Source organism: Penicillium alfredii (assembly GCF_028826965.1).
Source record: "Penicillium alfredii strain IBT 34128 chromosome Unknown utg000002l_segment0_segment0, whole genome shotgun sequence".
NCBI classification, from domain to species: domain Eukaryota; kingdom Fungi; phylum Ascomycota; class Eurotiomycetes; order Eurotiales; family Aspergillaceae; genus Penicillium; species Penicillium alfredii.
Genome location: NW_026622699.1, coordinates 735,763 through 758,197, shown reverse-complemented (window position 1 = coordinate 758,197; position 22,435 = coordinate 735,763). Strand labels below are relative to the sequence as shown.

General features: G+C 51.4%; 7 protein-coding genes across 7 annotated transcripts; 2 read left to right on the top strand and 5 right to left on the bottom strand.

The window, feature by feature from the left end:
- Positions 1-829: 829 nt before the first annotated feature.
- Positions 830-1,265, bottom strand: NUU61_001460 (uncharacterized protein; the record flags this gene model as incomplete). Its single annotated transcript, XM_056652042.1, has 2 exons — positions 830-985; positions 1,176-1,265. 2 exons carry the CDS (start codon positions 1,263-1,265, stop codon positions 830-832), a joined length of 246 nt encoding a protein of 81 aa, XP_056515309.1.
- Positions 1,266-3,058: 1,793 nt separating this feature from the next.
- Positions 3,059-3,415, bottom strand: NUU61_001459 (uncharacterized protein; the record flags this gene model as incomplete). The annotated part of the gene is made up of 1 exon (XM_056652041.1): positions 3,059-3,415. The coding sequence occupies one exon, from the start codon at positions 3,413-3,415 to the stop codon at positions 3,059-3,061; it is 357 nt and encodes a 118-aa protein (XP_056515308.1).
- Positions 3,416-4,335: 920 nt separating this feature from the next.
- Positions 4,336-5,140, top strand: NUU61_001458 (uncharacterized protein; the record flags this gene model as incomplete). Its single annotated transcript, XM_056652040.1, has 4 exons — positions 4,336-4,676; positions 4,733-4,750; positions 4,826-5,004; positions 5,052-5,140. 4 exons carry the CDS (start codon positions 4,336-4,338, stop codon positions 5,138-5,140), a joined length of 627 nt encoding a protein of 208 aa, XP_056515307.1.
- Positions 5,141-8,495: 3,355 nt separating this feature from the next.
- NUU61_001457 (uncharacterized protein) lies at positions 8,496-9,266 on the bottom strand (the record flags this gene model as incomplete). Its single annotated transcript, XM_056652039.1, has 2 exons — positions 8,496-9,029; positions 9,102-9,266. The coding sequence occupies 2 exons, from the start codon at positions 9,264-9,266 to the stop codon at positions 8,496-8,498; spliced, it is 699 nt and encodes a 232-aa protein (XP_056515306.1).
- Positions 9,267-11,975: 2,709 nt separating this feature from the next.
- On the bottom strand, positions 11,976-17,106 carry NUU61_001456 (uncharacterized protein; the record flags this gene model as incomplete). Its single annotated transcript, XM_056652038.1, has 2 exons — positions 11,976-15,810; positions 15,872-17,106. 2 exons carry the CDS (start codon positions 17,104-17,106, stop codon positions 11,976-11,978), a joined length of 5,070 nt encoding a protein of 1,689 aa, XP_056515305.1.
- A 597-nt stretch (positions 17,107-17,703) lies between these two features.
- NUU61_001455 (GATA-like domain-containing protein) lies at positions 17,704-19,235 on the bottom strand (the record flags this gene model as incomplete). Its single annotated transcript, XM_056652037.1, has 3 exons — positions 17,704-18,718; positions 18,770-19,132; positions 19,171-19,235. The coding sequence occupies 3 exons, from the start codon at positions 19,233-19,235 to the stop codon at positions 17,704-17,706; spliced, it is 1,443 nt and encodes a 480-aa protein (XP_056515304.1).
- A 1,440-nt stretch (positions 19,236-20,675) lies between these two features.
- On the top strand, positions 20,676-22,075 carry NUU61_001454 (uncharacterized protein; the record flags this gene model as incomplete). Its single annotated transcript, XM_056652036.1, has 2 exons — positions 20,676-21,323; positions 21,392-22,075. Coding segments are annotated over 2 exons (1,332 nt in total), but the record flags the coding sequence as incomplete, so codon positions are not given.
- Positions 22,076-22,435: the final 360 nt, after the last annotated feature.

Genomic DNA, 22,435 nt, shown 5'->3' with positions numbered 1-22,435 from the left:
GCGAGCCCAATCTTCAGGTGTGAAGTGGCGATATCTCCAAGCCCATCGAAGTCGTTTCAGGGCGTTTTCTTCAGTTAAATACGGCCTCCACGAGCAACGCCACTTCCGCATATTCTCAGCATTTAATAGTCGACGGATCGAGTCATATTTAACCTAAAAATCTATTAGTAAACCCCTATTATAGTAGCTAAAAAGACTTAACTTTATGCGACACTTCAGCAAGCATATCCTCCCGAGTAATCTTCGGATTTTCGTCGATAGCATTCAATAAACGCTCTCGATCAGCTTCGTCTAGCTTTCTCGGGCGCCCAGAGCGTTGTTTTGTAACACCACCGAGTCGTTCACGGTCCTTTTTGATCGTATATCGAATACCAGAGATAGAAACCCACGGATATCGCTTCTGTATTCGCCTATAGCCCCATCCAGCGGCGCTATAAAGCTCGCAAATACGTTCACGTAGTGCCGGGGTAAGCTCAGAGCGTGGAGCCATCCGTAGATATAAAAAAAGAGTAACTTTAGGGCGATATAGAGGGGTAAATCGCGTAAAACTAGAAGATATAGTAGGCCTACAAGCGCGTCGTGTAGTAGGCGGTGAGGGCGGTGAAGGTGACCCACTATAGGGGTGTTGTCGAAACTTTTGCTGTGTCACTGTAACCTTCCGTAATAGTTACAAACGGGCTGTGGGACGGTTCCTATATTAAGCGGTAGCTGTATATTTCATACATCACATTTCACCATTGTTATTTATCCGTGTATTAAACTTCACAAATCTGTAATCTTTATACCTCCCGGCTGCCAAGAATTTTGCTCAAGTCAACATTCCCGGAGCTCACATTGTTGTAATGGCATGAAAAGATAACGACCGCCATCGGAAAGGCCCAATCACGCGAGACTGTCCTTCGTATTCATCTCCGATGTCTTGGTGGGTGATCTTGGCGTCCCAGCAGTCAACGGCAGATTTCTTAGTAGTACATGAAGCCTTGTACTTTAACATTGGGACAAAGTATTTTATTTTGTTTTCAAGAGCAATAATACGAAAGGTCACCTAATTGAGGTATTCACTATTCTCAGATAACACTTAGTTTGTGGTTAGAGAATACGGATGCTCGACCGTGTAGGTACCTCGCGGCTGTTTCATCACATAGGGCATTTCATTTCACCGGGATGGGGGTTACCCCTGCACAGTCTGGTGTGGTTCCATACTGCGCCTCCCGCAAGGTGGTGGCCTCCCGCATGGTGGCCTCCCGCATGGTGGCCTCCCGCATGGTGCTCCAGAATTTAGTATTGATTTCAGGAATCACCTAATGCTATGAAACTACGGGTCCCTAACCCCCAAAATGGCAAGGGAAAGTGCTCTTCAAACATGTCGGATGTGAAATCGACAATATAAACAGTATATTGCTGTGGTATGTCGTAACATTCCCCGACCGAAAGCTTCCAGATACCATCCACATGAAACCTGTTAGATAATTTTGCTGCCCCTTGTGTAGCGAAGAAGTGGCTCGAATTGAGAAGCAGCCACTTGTTGCATCGGATTTTCATTTGCCCAATGGGGCTGATTGTCGAGTATCTTACAGACGAGCAGCCATCGTTTCTTTTTAGCACAAGGAAGCAACAGAGTATTCCTTACCGTGTACAAATGTATATAGTCCCTATTCTTAGAAAGGGAACAAAGCCTAATCTTCTTCTCTAGGGCTGGTAGGCGGGTAAGTGCAAGCAAGGTATGGATATTTGCAAAGGTGCTCAATTTGCGTATCAAGAGTTTCTAGCAGTTGTAGACTCGCCATGTCTCTCGGCAATAATACCTAATTGATGGCAGACGTGCTTTGCAGCCAAGTGGCCAGCAATCTTCTTCGCTTGGCCAATCCCAACCCCAGTCAAACCTCCAAAGTGAAGGATTGCTTTGAATTGCGGAGGGTTGGTATTAAGTAGAGAATATGTGCGTTGGGGCACTTGGCCAATCTCTTGTCCTCTTTCGAATAGGGTCGAAGTTGACATCCTACTTCCAAGGTACCCCTGGTTGGCATGGGGACCAGGTGGAGAAAGATGTGCAGCTCTCGTACTCGATTGGGGTAATGGAGAATGGCTTGGACTTGACTATTCAAGGGAAAGCTGCTGTCGCTCGGAAGCCCCGGGATTGTCGCCCTACCTTTATGCCATCCTAGACTACGAGGGACAGAATTTGAGCACACTTTTCTGTAGTGGTCTGAATACGGCATGTCCAGCCTATCCCCTGAGTCTGGGCCCATCATGGATCGCATTCAGTAGGATCCCTCGCTGCTAGCACTATTGTGAGGTTCTCCATCCTCGCGCTTCACTTTACTTTTTAGCAACTGGGATCCCACCATTTGTGGTAGACAAAAATCAGTCCGAGTAAGGAACCTTGCGCTCTTAGGCTAATCGTAAGTTGATAACCTCTGCGCGGCGTTATTGATCTATATTGCACATTTTAGCCTCCGTACAGCTCGACGGTGAGAGGAAGAGGTATGATCCACTCTAATAGGCATCAGATGAGCAGAGATATGCTCTTGAGTATATTAGTCTAGATCTATCTCATGTTCTCGTCATGTGCTCTCTAGAATACATATATATATATATATATTAATGCATGTACGTTGGAGGTTGATTGTCGTATTGAATGAGATAACCAAGTCCCAATCAATTACTGTACATAGGAATATGATCTGTTTCAATGCCCGCAAGTGTGCTATAGTAAACCTGGATCCCTACATCTCATGATGTGCTTCAAGCCCCTTCTTTCTCTCCGAGTCTCTCCGGCGATCAGCAACTCTGTGGATTGCTCTCCATAGTTGTTCCATCAATCGAGGTTGCTCTCGTCGTAGCAATAGTGGATTGGAAAGCTTGTGTCCTGCGACAAGGGCTTTCTGTCAGCTTATCCTCGAGTCTGCGCGAACTATAGATCTCACTGGGACAATCTCGACGTGGCAGAGACAACCGGCTATCTTTGAGTGGCATTGCGGCGATATCGTCGGCTTGTAGGATAGTAGACGGCGAGGACTGCTCGCATCGGCCACGCAGCCCTTGCCGCAGCCCTTGCTCATACGGTCTCGATCCATGCACTAGCTGCCAGAGGATTCGAGTCCTTGTGCGGGGAGCTCTCGGCCGGACAGGCAAAGTGGGGGGCAGGAAAGCCTTGCAATTCTCGATGCCGACGATGGCGTGCCCGACGAGCAGCTGAGCGGTGGTATGTGGGCAGTCTCCCGTCGGGGTTACTGGGAGGTTTAATCAGTTGGTTGAGCTTGCTCCGCAGTCCTTCGGGCGTCCTTGGAAGATTATATTGCCTGAAATATGCCTCGGACTTGGCCTTCCAGGACAGCATGCTATGCTGGGATAACCACCGTGGAAGGTTTTCTACCTCCCATGGGTTCCAAGGGATATAGTCTGCTTTGGGCATTGTGTGAGAAAGGATTGTGGGGATTGGGGAAACAGGTAGGAAATGTAGCCACGGACAGAATTTTGTCGAGGGCATGACCGATGGGTGGGTAACTGTTATAGCTTAGCTGGTGATGGTATCGGTTCAAGGCTCCAAGGATACCCCTGCAAACTATGGGTAAAACCAGCGGAATCAACAATGTCTCGGTGAATCTTTTAACTGGGTATTGTTTGCCCAGCTTAGGCCGGTCCCATGTTACCTGCTCCGGGCCTGGTGAACCTTGCTACGTTACTAGACTAAGGCCCGCCCCTCAAAAAGTCTTATCACCAGTTATGCAACTGTAGTCCTCCTTAGCTGGTAAAAATAGCAATATAACCATCAAGTCTCCGACGGCCGAGGAAATATGGACAAGGGCATGTCTCAACTTTTTTAACCAGTAGATGGTGAACTTTTCGTGCAATACAAAGGTCGAAAGGAAATGTATAGGTTTCAACGTGCTGCTAATGCACACACTGCAGTCATCTCTTTGTGTTCACGTCAAGACATGGCTTCATTCACGGCCCCCGGGTATTTGAGACTTCCGAGATTAATGGAGAGTCTTCTGAAGGCCGACCATATAGGAGATCAGTAGGGGAATATCGCGAGGCGAATAGACAGACCCACAGTATAGAAATTCTTTGTACCCATTTATTGGGGTTCAGCTATGACAGTCTTGGCCCCAGCGGGCCGTACAGTATCCAACTAAACGAAATCTTCCCTATTCGCACAAGCTGAGGGGCCTAGACCCCTAATACCGCTAGCCAAGGCTGTTTCTGTTACCATATTATACTTTAGTACGGTTCCTCGTCTCCTGGTTGGATATAAATGTAGTCCAATCTCCCTTCCAGCAGAACGGCTTGACAACTTTCCTTCACTCCTACCTTTCCAGTCGCCCTAGCAAGATGGTCAATCCAGGAGATGACCAGTCCAGCAGCGAGCCAGTTAGTCTCCTCGGCGAACTGCAGCACATGTTGATGGTATCACACTCGCCTAGTAAGACGGGAGACAGGAGCTCGACAAACTCTCCCGAGCTTCCGCAGGAGGATGAACATCGGTCACATGCCTCGGGTGATAATTTATGTGACGAGAATGATGTGGCGGACATGGACGAAGACAACCAGGAGGAGGAGCAGCAACCATGGGCGATGGAGACGGAAAGCGTGGTCGACCATGAGCCGGGCCCATCACAAGATCCTATGTCGAACATCACCGGAGATCCGGTGGCATATACTTTGATTAGAGAGTATGTCTTTCTGGGATTTTATCTACTGTTAAGGTGTTCATACTGACAATTCCTAGCTTAGACGACCGAGTCCAGTGGGTATCATCCGGATCGCTCGCACTGGTTTCCCCCCCCCCCCCTCAAGTCATCGTCCTAACCTAAAACACTAGAAACAACGAGGATCAGCTGAAAAAGCAAGGCACTTTCAACGACAGTACCCACCAGAGCATGACCACAATGTCGCACAAAATCCGCGCACTGGAGGCGAAGGTCGACCGCTTGCAAGAAATGATAAATGACTTATGCAAGTCCCAGAGCATGCCAGCTGTGGAGAGAAAGGCGGTACGCAGTAAGCGCTCAACGCAATAGGAATACAACTTCTCGTGGATACATCAGCTAGCTCGCCGCTACGCGCTGCGGTTGAGAAAAAACGCGCCGGGTCACGGCAAATGGGACTGTACCGTGAGGCTACGAAAGGAATGTAATAGATTACAAGGCAGGATGGCCGTAGGAAGTTGTACAGTATGATCCGAATCTAGACCAGATTTTCGATTCCCTTTCAGCTCATGTAGATGATCCCTGCCCGGAAAAACCCCCCAGGCGATAGACAGACGGTAAGCTCCGGCCCCTCCTCTCCTCCTCTGGGCACGAATTGGTGGTTGGCTTCTGGCGCACAGACCTAATGCGTGCCGTTTGGTAGAGCTTTTTGTTGACCACCGTCATCCGGCGCAACGGCAGTGTCAGGCACGATCCCATGGCTGGTGTTGAGATGATCGGCGATGTGGGTCAAATAAACCAACCACGGCACGGCCAGATTAACTTGGCTTCGGTCCAAGCAGCCCGTGGCCCGCGAATCCAGTCAGCAGCGCTAAGTTGGGTCTCCACGTCCCGTTCCTGCCGCCCTCCCCCCGTCATCTCACTTCGGTGACGGAGGATCGACGGCAAAACTAGCCCGCAGAATTTGATCGGACAATAGCAAAGGGCGTTGAACCAATGCATATTAAAAGGCCGATGCGAGTAAGACCCAGGAATTGCCCATCGCCAAATGGAAGGAACCACTGGGCTTAATCCCAGGTGCCGATATCTGTGCTAGGTCGAAACCGCTGCGTCACGGAAAGCTTGTAATTCCAAATAGAAGGATTGACACCCCAGTCGCGACGGGCCCTATCGGCTTTGATGTCGCACTTCCGTTCCGTCCCATGTTTCCCCCAAGCGCCCAAATTTCTCCGAACTCGTGTTCTCCATCACAGGTGGGTCATGGCTCGTGCAGGGTGGATCCAAACGGTGATCGCACCCATTCAAGTCCACACCCCGAGAAGGCAAGTAAATGGTGCGAACGGGTCGGACTCGCCTGTCTAACCTTACGCGAGGAGACGATATTGCCGAGACACGACAGCAAAGTTTTACTACCCTGTATCGCCGGGCAGGACCCCTGTCGTACCATTATGAATATGGCGCACTCCTCTTCCCTTCTTTGTGCCATCGTCTCTTTGGAAGGAGTCTGTATCGACGAGACCCAATTGTCTTGATGATCGGAAAAGGGAAGTGGGTCGATTCCAATTGCTTGCCCGCTAACCGCGGCATCTCCGTCATCTATCAAAGCGAGGGTCTCACTCTAGCGTGGAGACGGCGGCAAAATGCGATGTGCCCCGTGCTCGCCAGCGTACAGATGTCACCCGAAGATCAACACAGCAACCGATTTGTCGAGGAAAATTCTTGAATCGTTGGTTTTACCAGCCAACTAGGTGCGATAGTAGAAAGAAAGCCCACTATTGGCCTCAAACTTGTCTCATAGCGGCCGCAATTTCTCGGCTTCCAATAAGCTCCCAGCCTTATCTTAAGGCGGCACAGAGTGTTTAGTGATCACCTGCTCCTGCCAGTCCGACTTTCTAGTCCACTATCCAAGGGACTGACTTGAGCCGAGCCAATTGCTCGTTGAGCGTTGCCGGCCCACAAACACGATCACTCGGTGCTAAGGATTGCTGAGGGATCGTTTCTCGTCGGGGTCCCGCGAGGGTAATCGGCATGAGGGTAAGGATTTCTCTGGCGACGGGTTAAGGCGTAATAATCCAACCTTGAACAAAATTCGCGCCTCGATTGATCTACAGCAGTCGCGCGTGATGGTATTACTGACAGGAGCCTGTAGGTTCAGCCTAGGATATGGATCCTGCGAGTCATACACGGGTCTGGCCGTTAGTACAACAGAGGTTCGAATATCGGCACATGCATTAAGTTCGGATGACTGCCAGCTTCTAAGGTGACATTAGGAGCCGCAAATGGGCCGAGGACCACTCGAACCTGACAACCCTTTGGCCCTACCCCAGCGCCGCGCCCCACAGTCCATGAGCTCGCTTGAGCCGAGTCACGCACCTATTGCGATCACGACCCTCTAATTTCCTTCCCCAAGCTGAACCCTTGCCAACGAAAAGCGATTTGATATATCAATTTCCAAGGCGGACGTAAAAGAGGCAGGTGGCGGAAAAAGTGGGAACTGGCGGAGATGCGCCCGGATCCTCGGCAGGCGAGAAAGGAAGGGGCCGGAAAATCATCGCTCTCGGACAAGCCGTTTGATCCGCGTCCTCGATCTAGCCCGGTGATATAAAATGGGCCTAGCTATGTTACAAGCCACTAAATGGCCCCAACACGAGCTAAGGAGGTCCATAGTGGCGATCCATGCCCGTTATACAGACCAGTTCCTTAGAAAACATGAACCCGATTACCACTGTTCTGCCTCACTGAATGTTCAGGAAGGCCATGTAAGATCCGCACGCAATACTGCCTCTTCATCACCTGTCTGCCCGTGGATAAGTTTCTGCAAGAATATGATTCGCTATAGCGTGGAAATGACAAAATCATGCAAGTATGCTGGGGTACATGTAGGGTCGCATCTTGCGAGATCTAGATTTGGGATGAAACACGATTTGCCAAGAATACCGTAAATGGCTTGGCCGTGGGACGGGCCAGCAATTGCCGGACTTATGAGAGGAGTAGTAGGAAAATTATCACCTCAGAAACAATCATTGGACACTTCACAGTGGTTTTTCTCGGCTTCCAATGAACTTTCAGGCTCGTAGGTGGCGCAAAATATGGAGAATCTACCTGCCCCGCCTGGACTGAGGCTTTGGCACTATTCCAACGCTAATCCGACGGCCAACAAGGAATTCCCTCGAGCAGAGTTCATTTCCAGTGTCAATTGCCGGCTCATGACACAATCCCTCAATGTGGGTGGTTGCTGTCAGATCCGGTTTATGCTGACAAGAGAAAGACAGGCCCTCTCTCGTGGGAGCGAGGGGAAGCGGGTTATATAAGGGTAATCCACAATCCACACGGGCGCTTGAAGCCTAGAACGTGTCGATCTAAATTATCGGATTGGGGCGCTGGGACGGCGCGTCCCTAGGCCTGATCGTCGTTTCATGGTAGAAATGGCACGAGCTGGTGTAAGTTTATTCCACAGTTCAGATCTGCGAGCGGTCGGACCTGTATCCGGCTACCACTGAGGTCGCAAGCCTGGTCCCACTTTGCCATAAGAGGGGCTCATGGCGACAGCGGACAGCGCGGGCCCATTGTAGCTTCTCTACGCCTCCTGTCCACCCTTGTTTCTTACTGCTTCGGTCTTACTACGTATATTTCACACGCTACCAAAAAAAAAAAAAGCCATGTTTGCGCGGCCTAGTTTTATACCCTTTGCAACCGGTCTCCCGACTGGATCTGGTATCGCGTTGTCTAAAGTTGGTTGTGAGGCCTATCCAGGAACGCTGGACAAGGTTGCTTAGAAATGTAGAATTAATTTGCCTGGGTACACCAATTTCCTCTTGTCGGCGAGCCTCCCCCCGGTATGGTTCAGGATATCGACGAGTATGTATTGAATTGTGCCAGCTCATCTTGGGTCCCCGATAGATGATTTGCCGGGAGGGGGTGACTGTTCAGCGCGGTGTGCTGCCCCGCGTTGTCCGGCCACGAAGTCTGAGTGACATCGGGAAATTGTAACTGGGAAGGTATATAGGCATTTCGGTGTGCCTCCGTCCTGCTCCAGAGCTTATTTGTCAAGGCCAGAGCCATGGCATGAACCTCTAGCACAAACCGCTGCTCATCGCCCTGCACCCCCTGGTGTTGGAAGCTTGTGGTGGCAAGCTCGAGTTCCTGCTTCGCTTGCTGAATCTCCGACTTGAGTTGGCGAGCGTCGTCAATGGCTTGTTGCTTCTCAGCAGAGAGCTGCTCCTTGACCGCGGTGAGTTGTCGTATGGTATCTGAAGATCGCTGTCGCTCTTCATTCAAGATACGGTCTGCTCTGCCAATGACCTCGTAGCAGCCCTTATGAATTACTTTGGGATCTTCCTCAATGGGTCTTTTCTTCGAATCCCTGTTGGGTTCGGTCTAGTGGTCAGAAGTCAATACCGGTATCCCTGCCATACATCTATAGCAATAGGGATGGCTTCGTCCACGTACCGGTGACCGTCGCGATTGCACGTTGGTGGTGCACTGAGAGGCACCGGGAGCGACAGTCCGAGTCTGTGCAACAGGGAGGGAAGATGGCCCGCGGCCAGAAGCCCGTCTGACGCGATTGGGGGCGTGTGAAGCCGGGTTTCGGGAAGATGTTGTAGCTTTGGGCATCCTGCGATCACCTTCAGAATGGCTCGGTAGTAGAAAGTAAACTGGTTATCCAAGCGGCAGTCTGTCCTGCGTGAAGTACAGTACAGAAAAAGGACAAACAAAGGCTTTAAATCCCTCCACAACATGGCGCTAATTTCAACAGCTGGATCGACAAGGGGCATAAACGGCACCATTTCTGATACTTGCAGTAGCCCTCAAATATCCCTGTTAGGTCAAAAAACGGTCACAGTCCGTCGACCCACCTAGAATTAATGGGCGCTTCCAAAAGGAAATAAATTCAACATACAGTGCAAAGTTAGAGAACACCAGTCCGTGTTTTTGCGGCAACGTGAATATCGCTCGGATGGTCTCTGGTTAAGTTGGCTATTGTAGGCCAGAACCGTTTCGGGGAATTGGTGTTTCAATGAAGAGAGGTGTTGGTCCGAAGCATTTTGTCCATGGTGCCTGGAGGCTGGGCTGAGCGTATGACAGGGACGCTCTCCAGCTGTTGTATTCTGCGGGAAGACCAGAGTGTTTTGACCTCGGCTCATCATTGAAAACAAGCTGACCGGTGAGCTCTGGACGAGCAAAATGCCAGAGGAAGAGAGCTTTTCTTGAAGTGAATTGTCCGCCAACTTTTGAACCTTTCTTCGCTTATTGGATGTGGGTGATAACGGGAGTGCTTTACATAATTCTCCTTTACCACCCAGCCCTTTATGGCAGCTTAGCCGAGAAAGCATACTGGCAAGGCCCTAGATGGACTTTAGCATCGGAAATATCTCAGATTTCCTATCGCTCCCTGGCCCATGTTAGCCGACAATCAATTAATAATATATTCTCGAGGTGTATGCCGTCGGCGAGATGATGGTTGGTGGGCCATTTTCGAATATACTAGTGGGGGTCAAAAATGCGAGGCTGGGAATATTAGCGAAACTGGTCTTGCTGATCGCCATAGTTGGGAATAAATACCTACCTCCGGCCGACTCTACAAGACCAGGTTCAGGCTTTCTGTCCTCCACAACGGTATTGTACACACCCTGCGATATGGCTTCGCTGCCTTATGTGGCGGGTGTCTTGCTTTAATGCGTCGTACCCCCAGCGAAGGACAGGCACCTCTTCGTGGTCCTGGGGATCAGCACTCTGTAAATTCTCCAAGCTACGATATGGTCCTAGTCTTTCTATTCGTTTTCTCCCGTTAATATAACCCAATGGTATCATGGGCAACCATCAATGTATGGCGCAAAATGATATTATAGACTTGGTTTTGTCTCAGTAATTCAGAATAAATCAAGTGTATACTGATCATGAATTTCCATTAAATCCTAAGAGGCCCAGTTCTTTCTACGAACGCATATCCCATACGGTCGGCATCTTTCCCTACCATTTTCGCTGCGCACTCGCTTTTGGTGTGAAATTACAAGCACGGATTACATTTAATCGCCTAACTGTGTCGTATGTCACCATTGTTGTCCTCAAGGTAAAGCTTCAATCGTTGTCGGAAGTGGGTAAGATAGCATAGGCAAGTCCCAGTCGAGAAGCGTGCAGAAACCAAATATGTGACGTCCTGTTGAATATTTTGGGCATCCGGAAGAGGGCTAAAGTTGGTCATCCTGGACCTGGTTCTTCAGTCATCGAATGTCAAGGAAAGCCCATTCTTAGCAATAAACCATTTATTGTTTATTCTGCGAGGTGTTCATCAAAAATAACCAGGCCTATGGCTAATATGGATCTACAGATAGAAATAAGCGGACGAGACGTTGAACAAATGAACAGGGTGCTTAAACCGTTGGTCTTTGCTACTAGAGTACAAGCGGTGAAGACTTCTCCCACCGTCAATCCCCGGATATGTTCTTAAGGTTTGAAAAGCTCGTTGGCATCTGGTTATCTTTGTTGCAATGGTTTTCTCAAACCTAAAATGACCAAGGCGGACTATGGTTCCAGGGAAGTTGGATATCGTCCGTTCAGGGTTGGCCATCCCCTACACGAATTCTCCCTCACGTTCCCAATGTCCCCACTTCTCACATAGCCAGTCTCGCTGATGCTGAAGCTATGGGTATATGTAATCAAAGTTTATTGTCCTCCCTCTCCAGAAGGAGCCCATCATGCGCCAGGCTACGATTTCCCTTCGATCATGCACCCTCACCAGATGGAGCTCGTCACACGACGGTCCACGGTTTCCCAAGCAGCCCTGCATCTCCAGATCCAGTCCGTCACAGGATGGGCCACGGTTTTCCATTCATTCACCCTCACCAGATGGAGCTCGTCACACGCCGGGCCACGATCTCCCTTTCATTCATTCACTCAGTAGATTGTCTTCCATCTCACTCGATGGAGCTCGTCATACGCCGGGCCACGGTTTCCCTTTCATTGACGGAGCTCATCGTATGCTAGGCCATGATTTTCCTTCCTGTACACACACACAATTTATTAACGCCCGGCGGCTAAGCCGAAAGGGCAACTATCTCTGATCTACTATACATGTCATAATATATATAGTACTGTGTCTCCTCAGAGCCCATACAAAAAGCCTTGCAATATATGTCATCTCAGATGTCCGTATCGCAGCGGATCCTCGTGGGTTAGTAATTTGGTTAGTAGGCTGGCTTGAAGGCGCTTCTCCAAGTGTTCAACATCCTATTTTCGGCAGTTGAAGCGCGTCTACCATTGGTAACACGAGGTGGTTGGTGGGTTAGATCGGCGAAAGGGGGTGATTTATGTTCGTCGGTATGGTTAGGTGGCCTCGAGTCGGCCTGTGGCGATGGCGAATCGTATTGAGGCCCGTACTGCCTCTAAGTTCGGCGTCCACTTCTGATCATCGGAAGGCGACTTTCCTCCTAGGAAGAAGGATATATTTCCTCGGTGGGTGTTGGTACATTGTAGTAGTTCCGTCCGGTGCGCCGTCCATTTTTGACATCGAAATAGGAAGTGCTCCACGGTCTCTCTCGCTTGTCCACATGCACACTGGTCTGTGTCTGCTACGTTGATTCGATAGAGATATCCATTGAGTCTTGCCATGCCGGTTCGGAGTTGAGCCAGCACGCTTGCTTCTTTCCAAGATAATCGGTCATACAGCTGCCGGGTGTGTTTGCCTGGGAGTGCTGCATCAACTCGTTTTGCGTGTCTCCCTACGTTCGCTGGCAGGTCATTGCTGGGGACTGCTTGGGATCGTGCGATATTCAGTGTTGTTGACTTCATTCTCGGGACGCGTTCTTGCGGGAGAGCATCTTCTTGTGTCGCGGCTCTGGCCTGTTCTTTAGCCAGACCCCGCAGTTTATTGTCTTCGCTCGTTGAGATCCACCGGATATTGATCTGGTTTCCATTTCTCCGTAGCTTTCTCATCAACTTGTACAGGTGGCAGACGAATTCCTGGCCTGACTGTTGTCGAGGATTCCTTAGTGTCAGAGCCGCCGCTTTATTGCTCGTGAGCAGCGTAATCCTGTAGTCTTTCAGACCAACTGCCATGTTCAACGCATGTGCCATCGCTGCTAGCTCCGCAGAGAACGGATTTTGCTCTGTTCTTGCACCCAATGTGACGGAAAGGGTCTTCAGGTTCAGTTTTCGATACCGAGGTGGCTGTCTCTCGATCGCCATCCCAAACCCGACTAGCTCGTTCCGTGCTGAACTGCTGGTTGCGATCTGCATTGACCCGCCTGGTACGGTCGGTGACTGCGGAGTTGCTTCAACGCCAGCCTGTACGCGTACTTCCCATAGTGCCAATGTGAACGGGTTGATGGTTTCCAGTGTTTCCATCTCAACGTTCTTCAGCGCGTCTGCTACTTGATACAACGGCGAACGATGGTATCTTCTGAATTTCTTGATCCGTGCTGTATTCCTGCGGAGAGGGTTGGTTTCTGGCAGGGTATGTATGTCCGTCCACATCTTCACGGCTCGTCTCCAGAAACGGTGTCGAACGGTGGCAAGGTGGGCCTCCGCCTCCGCTACACTGGTCGTAACTGTGAGGAATGTTCCTACAATCGCCTGCGCTCCTACCCTTTGGACGCGGTTGATCGGCCCTATGGCCTTATCCTTGCACGCGTGCATCCAGACATTGGACGCGTAGTCCACGACCGGCGCCACCGTCGATGTAAATAGCTGCCGCGCTGTCGCTGGGGATAAAACCCGAAGTCTTCGAAGCTCCATCGCGGCTTCCAGGCCCTTAGATGCTGCCCTCGCAATATGTTCCTTGTACTTGAGTTTCGTGTCCATGAGGACGCCCAAGATCTTGACATAATCCTTGGGCGCAACGGTTTGTCCCTTGATAGTGAAAGGCCCCTGGTCCAATTTGTAAGCCTTGGGAGCAAAGTGTATGATGGCTGTTTTGTCTGCTTCAAAAGTCGCTCCGCTCCTTTTCTCCCAGTCGAGTGCTTCATTGATAATTGCTTTAATGCCTTCCCGGTTGCTCTGGGCGGTTGGCCCGGTCACCCATGCCGTAAAATCATCCACGAACGCCATCGCCCCGCCCTGGCTGTCGATCTGTCTTTGTACGAGGTCTGCATTAAAGAAGAGGAATAGGATCGGGGACAAAGGCGAGCCCTGAGGTAAGCCAGCCTGTGGAAGTCCCTGGACCTCCGACACTTGTCCATTGATTTGGATGGTCGCCGTTCGTTCCGAGCAGAACGCTTCCACCCACCGGATCAGGTCAGCTGGTATGCCTCGCGCTTTCATTCTCTGGAGCAGTCGTTCTTTGCACACCCCGTTGTAGGCGCCTTTGACATCGAAGCTGATCAAACTCAACACCCGTCGGCCAGGCCACGCTGTGTAGATCTGCTCTTGTAGGAGCACAAGCGCCTGCTCCGCGGACCGTTGCTTTCGGGCCCCGAAATGGCTGGTCGGGAGCAAGCCGTGTGTCTCCACCGCGTGCGAGATCCTTTCTGCAACCACGGATTCCAATATTTTGCCCAGCGTCGCGAGGAGCGAAATTGGCCTCCATGCCTTCGCAATAGTGTAGTTTTCCTTGTTCGGCTTTTTGAGCGGTATGATCTTCGCATGTCTCCACTGTCTCGGCAACATGCCTTCTTTCAGTGACGCCTGGAATAAGTCGAGAACCCTGTGCTTGACCGTGGGCCACGTCATCTTCCAGACTATCGCCGGTAGGCCGTCTTCGCCCGGCGCCTTCCATGATTTCGCCGCAAAAAGCTGTCGTTCTACCTCCTCCAGGCCGATAGCAGGCATTTCCACCGGCTCTCTTTGTGGTCTGGTCCCCTCGTCGTCAATAACGTCGGGCAGAGGGGGAAAGAACTTAGACAGCAGCTCTTCTGCTTGCTCTTGATGATCCGTGGTGGTAGTCCCGTCTGCTCTAACGAGCTGCGGTAGCTTCCCGAATGCCGCGTCCTCTCCCGACTTCAGGTATTTAGCGGCTTTCCAGATGTTATCGTTGTCTGCGAGAAACTCATTCCAGTGCTGCTTCTTTTGTTTGCGGATGGCATCGTGGTATTGTTTCGCCGCACTTTGGGCTGTCTTTTCCAGGTGCGGTACTTTTCGTCCTGCCCGACGCTCCGAGCGAGCATGATTTCGCCAGTATGTATATATATGGCGCCGCTGTGTTAAGTCGGCTGTCCACCATCGTTTCGCGTGTGGTGACGGTTTTGCCTTAGGAGTCAAAGCATGCACCGCCTCGCTGACCGCCGTCATGAGTCGGTCAGTCTTCTGCTGCACCGTGCCTCCCGACGGAGTGGCAGTCAGAGCACTCGCGATTCTGGCATTGATCTCTTTCCATGGTGCGTTCTTCAGAAGAAGTCGTTCCTGATGCTTCGGGGCTGACCACGGTGCATCGAACACAGTCTCAATGGCACGGTGGTCTGAGCCGTGCTCTGTCCCATATATCGCACACTTGATCATTGAGTCTGTCAAATTATCAGAGGCCAGGACGAGGTCGATGGTCGACTCGCAGTCCCCGCTCCATCCACCACCGTGCCATGTCTTTGTACCTCGTTTAAGTAAGCTGCTGAGAGCAAACTCGTTCATGAGGTCAATAATTAGATCCGCTTCGCCCTGTCTTCCTAGGGACACCTCGTCTCCTCCCCAGAGTTGGTCATGGCGGTTAAAGTCTCCCACAACCATGACCTCCACCACAGCGCCCGTGTCTCGCCGCACCTTTGCAATTGCCTTTCTTAGGTGATCACACGCGTTAACTAACGCCGAGGCATCTCCCCCTTCGACGTAAACTGATGCCATAAAAATCAGTCGCTCGGGGAGTCGGATGACCGCCGCCGTCAGATCCGGGGATTCTATAGCCACTTGCTCCGCTTCTATATCTTTGTTGACCCAAAGCATGCTTCGGATCGCCCATCTGCCTTCCCTCCAGGCGGAAGGAACCATTTTCGTCCACTTGTGATGTCCCATCGGGGTCGTCAAGAGCCTGCCGTGAATTCTCCTCGCTTGGGGTTCTTGGATCGCTAACACCGCTGCGTCTCGGGTTTGTTCGTCATTCATCAAGCTGTCATGCACCGCGCCCTGTTTTCTCACGTTCAGTTGGATGATACGGAAGGTGTTACTCATGACGCGACGGATAGAGCTTCCGGCAGTTCTTGCTATACGATTCATGCGGGCCTCCACACGGAACGCACTTTAGAACCGTTTGGTTGCAGTCACTGTGGCGATGGCCCTCCGCGGCGCATCTTGCACACTTCTGGACGTTTTTACACTGGAATGCTTTATGTCCAATCTCCTGACAATTGTAACATTGCGTCGGTCGTGGGCGATGTTCAAAGGTGCTAGTCACGCCGGATTCTCCCCCGGCGTGGAAGAACCCGTCGGCCAAGAGCCTCCGCGCATCAGTGCCTCTGGTTAGGTAGACCACCATCGACCCGTAGGCCTTTGCGCTTTCCTTTCTGCTGAGCCACGCGATCTTAGCAACGGTGACTTCGTTCTCCTCGCTGAAGGCCGCTGTGGCTCCAGCTCGGATATCATCTTTTTCGTCCAGAACTGCGGCCCTGTTGACGCTGTCGACTTTGATCGGGTAAAGCTCGTCACGAAGCACTCGGGCTCCTTCGCCGATCTTTGCTTCCGCCACTTTCTTGACTAGCTGGTGTTCAGCTTCATCGCGACATGCTATTCTGATCCGGTTTGTGTTTTTCGGATCCACCGTGACGGCGCGACAGCGCCAGTCCGTGTGCTTTTCCATCATTCGGATCTCTGTTTCAACCGCCGCCCGGATCGGACCTGCGGACATCTTCTCACTTTCATTGTTTACCATCTTTGAGGTGTCTATCGTGCAATACAGCGTGTCGGTGAAGGTGGTCGGTGTCGTGTTCGACGATGAGAGAGTCCGTATGTTGCTCGGGTAGCTGGTTGGGGGAGTGCGGGCAACATCTGCATAGGAAGGGGATCCCGTGGTGAGGTCTGCAGGACTGATTGCAATGCGTAAGGATTGGATTTCGCGAAGGATCTCATCGTGACCGTTCTGGGGGCATGGTTCGGAAAGGGGTTGCGGTGTAAGGGGTCTATCTGTCAGGGTCTGTAGTTCGTGTCGAACGTCTGCAAGGGCGGCGCTGAATTCTTCCTTGACTTTCTGCAGTTCTTCTTGTACTTTCTGCATCTCTTTTCTATGCAAACCATCTCGCCGTTTGATGTCTCTCCTGAGTTTCACAAGCTCTTTCACCAGGTCGGCAACGTCCAGGTCGTCGCTCTCGGTTGAGGCATCGTCCAAAGTTACCGCTTCATGTCGGGCTATAGGCTTGCCCTGGGCCCCATTCTTCCGCTGGGAGCGCGCGTTTCTCTGTTGGATGTCGATCTCTTGATCTTGGCCATAGTTTTTAGGCGGTCTGGTGGTGCGTCTCGGTCTCGACAATCGTGGCGGTGACTTTTCGTGTTCGTCGCGGTCGGGCGGTTCAGGGGTTCGCGTCTCGGCCCGTCCCGACATTTCTTGGACAAATCGCAAATTCGGGAGTTCCGTCGGCAAGCAGTTGTACAGTCTCCCGAAGGTCGTACCCGAAGGTCGTCTAATAAGGATCTCGACAAATTACAGTCTGGGACTCCGAGATCGGGACTGGTACAGGTCGTCTCGAAATTCGCCGCGTTGCTGTACAGCAAAATTCGAAATCAGTTTACCCCATACTCTCTCACAAATTGTTTCCCGAACCCCAATTCGAAACACGCTAGCCTAAATATGGATTAGCTGTAGATCCCCCGCTTCCAAGAATAGACCCTCGTCTTTTATGTGACGTTCGCAGAACTTGTCTTAGCGTATTTTACACGAAAGCCCAATACGCCTGCTACCTGCCTGCCCCTCCTTTTGTGCTATTCCCTCTGGATCCTCATGCCTTCCTGTCGAGCAAGTCTCAAGTTGCACCGAGCAACATGGCCCCGAGACTCCCTCCATCCAAGCTACACCTCATCCTCGATATGATAGAGAGCCGGTCACTCACAACCTCTCGGATGGCCGAAAAGCTGACTACAGCAAGCCTACGATCAAAAATATTCGCAGAAACCTACCACAGTTTGGAAGCGTCCACGCCCCTCACCAACCGACGTTCCATATGACATAGGCAATATCTCGCGCAATGTTCACCATGTCTAACGCCCGGCCCAAGATGCTGGTGCTGGCCGCTTCGCCTTCGTCAAATGGCATGGACATGCCCGACGCGGTCAATCGCAGCCGGCGATCCTCGTCCTCAACCTCATCGCCACCCGTTTTGGTGGAATGAGGGGAAAACCACGACTGATACCGGTTGTCGTCGTCCGAAGCAAACTGGCCGTCGAAGCCTAGTGCGGCGTCCCCTTCGTCAAGGATGTGATCTGCCGACCGCTGGGGTGGGCGCAGCATCTCTACCGAGGACGTGGACGACGGCATCGATGACGGCTGGAGGATGGATGATTGGCCCTCGATAGAGTCGGTCTGCATCTGTGGCACATCTCCGCGATATCTGAGCGTAGTGGAGGGCAAGGGAGCGATGCTCTTCCGTTCGCCACTAAAGCTACTATACTGCGTGCTGTGGTTGCAGATGGAGGCTCTGTTTAGCAGCTGGGACATCATAACCGCGCCTTCATCGGACGACTCATCCTCAAAGGCCGCCAGCCATTCGTCCTCTTCCTCATCATCCTCTTTACCCTCGACAGCGATACACTGCGCCACATGGTTGCTGAAGTGGATGTGCCGCCGCTCGCTCGGAGAGACAATGCCGGACGAGGACGTAGCGGTGAGGGTGCCTCCGAGCGAACACGACGAGCTGCCCGTGCGACGGTGGAAATGGTCAAGTTCGGTGACGGTGCGGTTCAGCGATGTCCGGACCCCGCCCTTCTCGGCCTCCTGCGCCTTTAGAATAGCGCTAGCATGCTGCAGAAGTGTGTGCTGCGACAGCGACCGCTGCAGGATGGTTTCGGATGCGGTCTTTTTCTTCAAAATCGGTTTATAGTATACGTGCGAACTTGGCGTCCCGGTGCAACTCGGGAGCGGGGATACAGCCAACGCCGTCGTACTGTTGCCAGATTTTTTTAATGGCACGTAGAGCCAGGTGACATCGCAGTCCTTCAGCCTAGTCCCTTATCAGTCACACGAACCTTTTACCACGAGTCTCAGAACTTACCAGTTCAACGTTTCAGGCGCAGTAGTACCGAGATTATTCTTCGCCTTGGCCCACGTTCTCCAGGACGCGTTTTCCAGGCGGACTCCATCACTGTAGATAGTCTTCCGGGCCGTCACGTAGCGCCAGGAAGCCCAGATATCTTCTTCCTGCCACTTATGAGACAGGTAATCCACATGCCGTGATGGCTCCTGCTCTACGGGGATGTCGTCCGCCGCCGGATTTGAGAGAGTCCGTGGAAACGGTTGCGTGAGCACCTCGGGAGGCATGTCGTGAAGCACATCCTCCGGCTCTTTGGATTCCCGTTCGGCCGGCCCCGTACCGTAGGATGCCGGGATCAGCTCCTCATCCTCCAAGGATAGGGAGCTCAGCGTGGTGGGTGTGCAGGAGGGTTGTTCGTGGACGGTCGGAGCGAAAATGGGGAGGGCAGGATGGAGAGGTGAATGCCACGGTCACAACCTGGGGACATGGGAAGGCCTCCACAGACGGTTATTCACACATTGCAGCGGAATTTGCAGTGGAAGCACTGGGTGGAAGGCGTTGGTTGGCAAAGAAGAAGAAGAAGCCAATATGTAAAAGACAGAGTGAGAAGAGAGAAAATGAAGAGGGCAAGATAAGAGGGACCTAGAGAAAAACGGATGTGGAAGAAAGAGAGGAATGAAAACGGTAAGGGATAGAAGTCTAGACCAGGGCCTGTAACTGAGGCGACCGACGGCCAGCATCAAGAATGTCGTGCGAGAATGACATGACAATGGACGTGGGACCTGTGCAGAAGCACTCACAGGTCATAGATCTGGTCTTACAGCCGTTTTGGTGGAATTTGTTTGCGAAGGGTTTATTTTGGGTGGTGTTGACTGGTTAACTTAAGCTGCCGGCCCAAGGGAGTAGTGTGTCAACGGCGAATTAGTAGGTTTCCTCTAGAACGGCGATGGCCTCAATACTTCCACTGTTAGCTGCGCCTCACTGGCGTGGTGTCAAGCAGGTCATCCAGCATTCCGTCTGGACAAAAGGATAGCAAGTCGGAAATAAACCACTCGGGCTCCCACGGCATGGGTAAGGGCTACAGCGGGTGAGTGCCAGGTCTACATTTGCCCCCAACACGATGCATACAGCTTACGTCTACTATATCGCTACGTTGGAACATCCTGACTAATCAGTTTCGTTTCTGCGACAAGCGAAAAAGTATTAACACTATAGCCCTTAGACCCTCGGCGTGGGCACGCCCACAAACCCATCGGGGCTCTAAAGAGGTCCATGACTGTATTATATACGTATTTTACACCTTTTTATTAGTATTATCAAATGTATTTCACCATAGTTACATCAAAATCCGAAAATCCTGTCCATGGACACATTTTGCCGAGGTCTAATACCCCTAAAGATATTTGATATTAAGGCCTCTTAAAAGCCCTTCATACGTGCTTTAGGGTACACTATAAGAAAATGAGTTTGTCGATATTGTGCAAGGCTAAAGCAAGACTTAAATTGAATCTGATTAGGCCACGAACTGTGTACAAAAAGCTTAGAGAGGAGACGGAGTGGACCGAGCAAAACGGCAGTAAGCAGGGCGGTGGCAGAACGGGAGCGTGCGGGGACGGGCTATAAGGCAAACGCTATATCGTACCCATCCACCCCACAGTTGAGTCACGTGATTGGATTTATGTTCATTTGACATTCCGCCCAGACGACGATTCGACTCCGTCGCAGATGCAACGACTATACTGGATGATCCGAATGTCAAACTCTCATACACTGCCATGAGGATCATCGCTCCGTGTATTCAGTTGCTCACCACTCCGCATCTGTGACAAGTCGCCAGAACGAGACCCGGTTTTGAATGCGATTTAAGCGTGATGATCATTATACTGAAATAGCCGTCTCCGGGGCTTTCTTCGTTTGGATAGGCCCAATGGCTCTGTCTGATTCCAAGCTGGGACCAACAGTAATCATGTTTAGCATTGTCAGGCTGTTAATCTCCCGTAGCGGCCCGTGTCCAAGCGCACAACTCCAGTCACGCAACAACGCATCGCAACTTGACCCGGCATCCTTGCCTCGCTCAGCGACTGCCATCGACCCTTTGCCCTCATTACAGCGAAGAGGGTTGATTGCCGTTTCGGCTCTCGCGTCCATTTCCTTGATAGCGACCTCCTCCCTCCTGGTTTTCCTCACACATCGCTTCATTTCCTGGCGGAGCCACTATCGACGTCCCTTACGTTACAACCAATACGCCGTCCTTGTCTACAATCTGGCATTAGCAGATCTACTACAGGGCTTAGGATTCATTATCAGTCTGCGATGGATTTCTACGAACTCCCTTCACGCTTACGATGTCTCTTGTTTTCTTCAAGGGATTTGGTTACAGATCGGGAATCCCATGAGTGGGATGTTTGTTCTTGCTATTGCCGTGCATACTTTCCTGCAGATCATGCTAAACTACCAGCTTGGCCATAGGGCATTTGTGATTTTATTAGTTGGACTGTGGGTGCTCGGCGTGGCCATGGTCATTATTCCAATCGCGGTCGTGGGCCGGTATGTCTGGCTCCCTGCAATCGCCTGGGTGAGCTATCCTTTCTTTCGCCTGATACTCTGTAACGTACATGGCTGACCTCACTCCCCCACCGTGAGAAGTGTTGGATACCAAATGAATACCCGTCACTGCGTCTGTGGACACACTACTTCTGGATCTTCGCCGCGCAGTTCTTCATGGTCTTGCTATATATTATCATGTTCATCCAACTCCGACGCAGAATCACTGAATGCGTTAGGCTAGGAGGACGCAACACTGACAGCCTCCGCCGTTTGAACCGTATCGTCTGCTACCTGGTCCTATACCCAATCATTTATATTGCTTTGACATTACCCCTTGCCATTGGTCGGATGGAAAATGTAACCGGACATCGTCCCAGCGTCACGTACTTCTGCATCGCTGGGTCGCTGATGACATTGTCTGGTCTTTGTGATACGGTCCTATATACCCTGTCGCGGAAGAATTCGATCCTGGGACTGGAGCAGAAACCGACAGCACACTCTGGACACAGCCGACTCAGCTCTGGCAGAAGACCAACGCTGCAGAATGTAGGACCTCCCATGATGGACACCGGCCCAGCAATATCTATATTTGCTGATGTGGACCGCGGCGATGCTACCGACGAGAGTGTCCCAAATGGAGCAATCGAGTATCCGGTCATGGATCACAACTCAGCATCGACTGGAAGTCACATCGACGCGCCATCAGAACACGACGATCGATGTGACACTCGAACTAGTGCAGCCAACAGGGGCGGCCTATCAAGCCCTACAATTCAACCTGTACGCCCTTTTTTAATGGTCGTTGGTACTCCTTTCCGATGAAATTCCTAGCTGGCCCGGTTTGGAGCTAGTTTCCTCCGACATTTGACTTTGCGCGAAGTTGAAAAATGACTGCAATACCTGACTGTGAGCCATCTGAGCCATTGTTTGATCCTGGCTAGTCCATTCGAATTCCTACCAGCGTTAGCTCTCTCCAAATACGGACACAACCTTCTATGATAGGTAAAACGAGCGTGGGCGAAGGCTGTGTGCAATGTGGAAGATGAAACGAATGGTGGGCGATCTCGGGGCTTCCAGCGGATTATTCAAAAATCCGAATCCGATCTTCTATGAGGTTCCATGGAATATTACGGTCCTAAT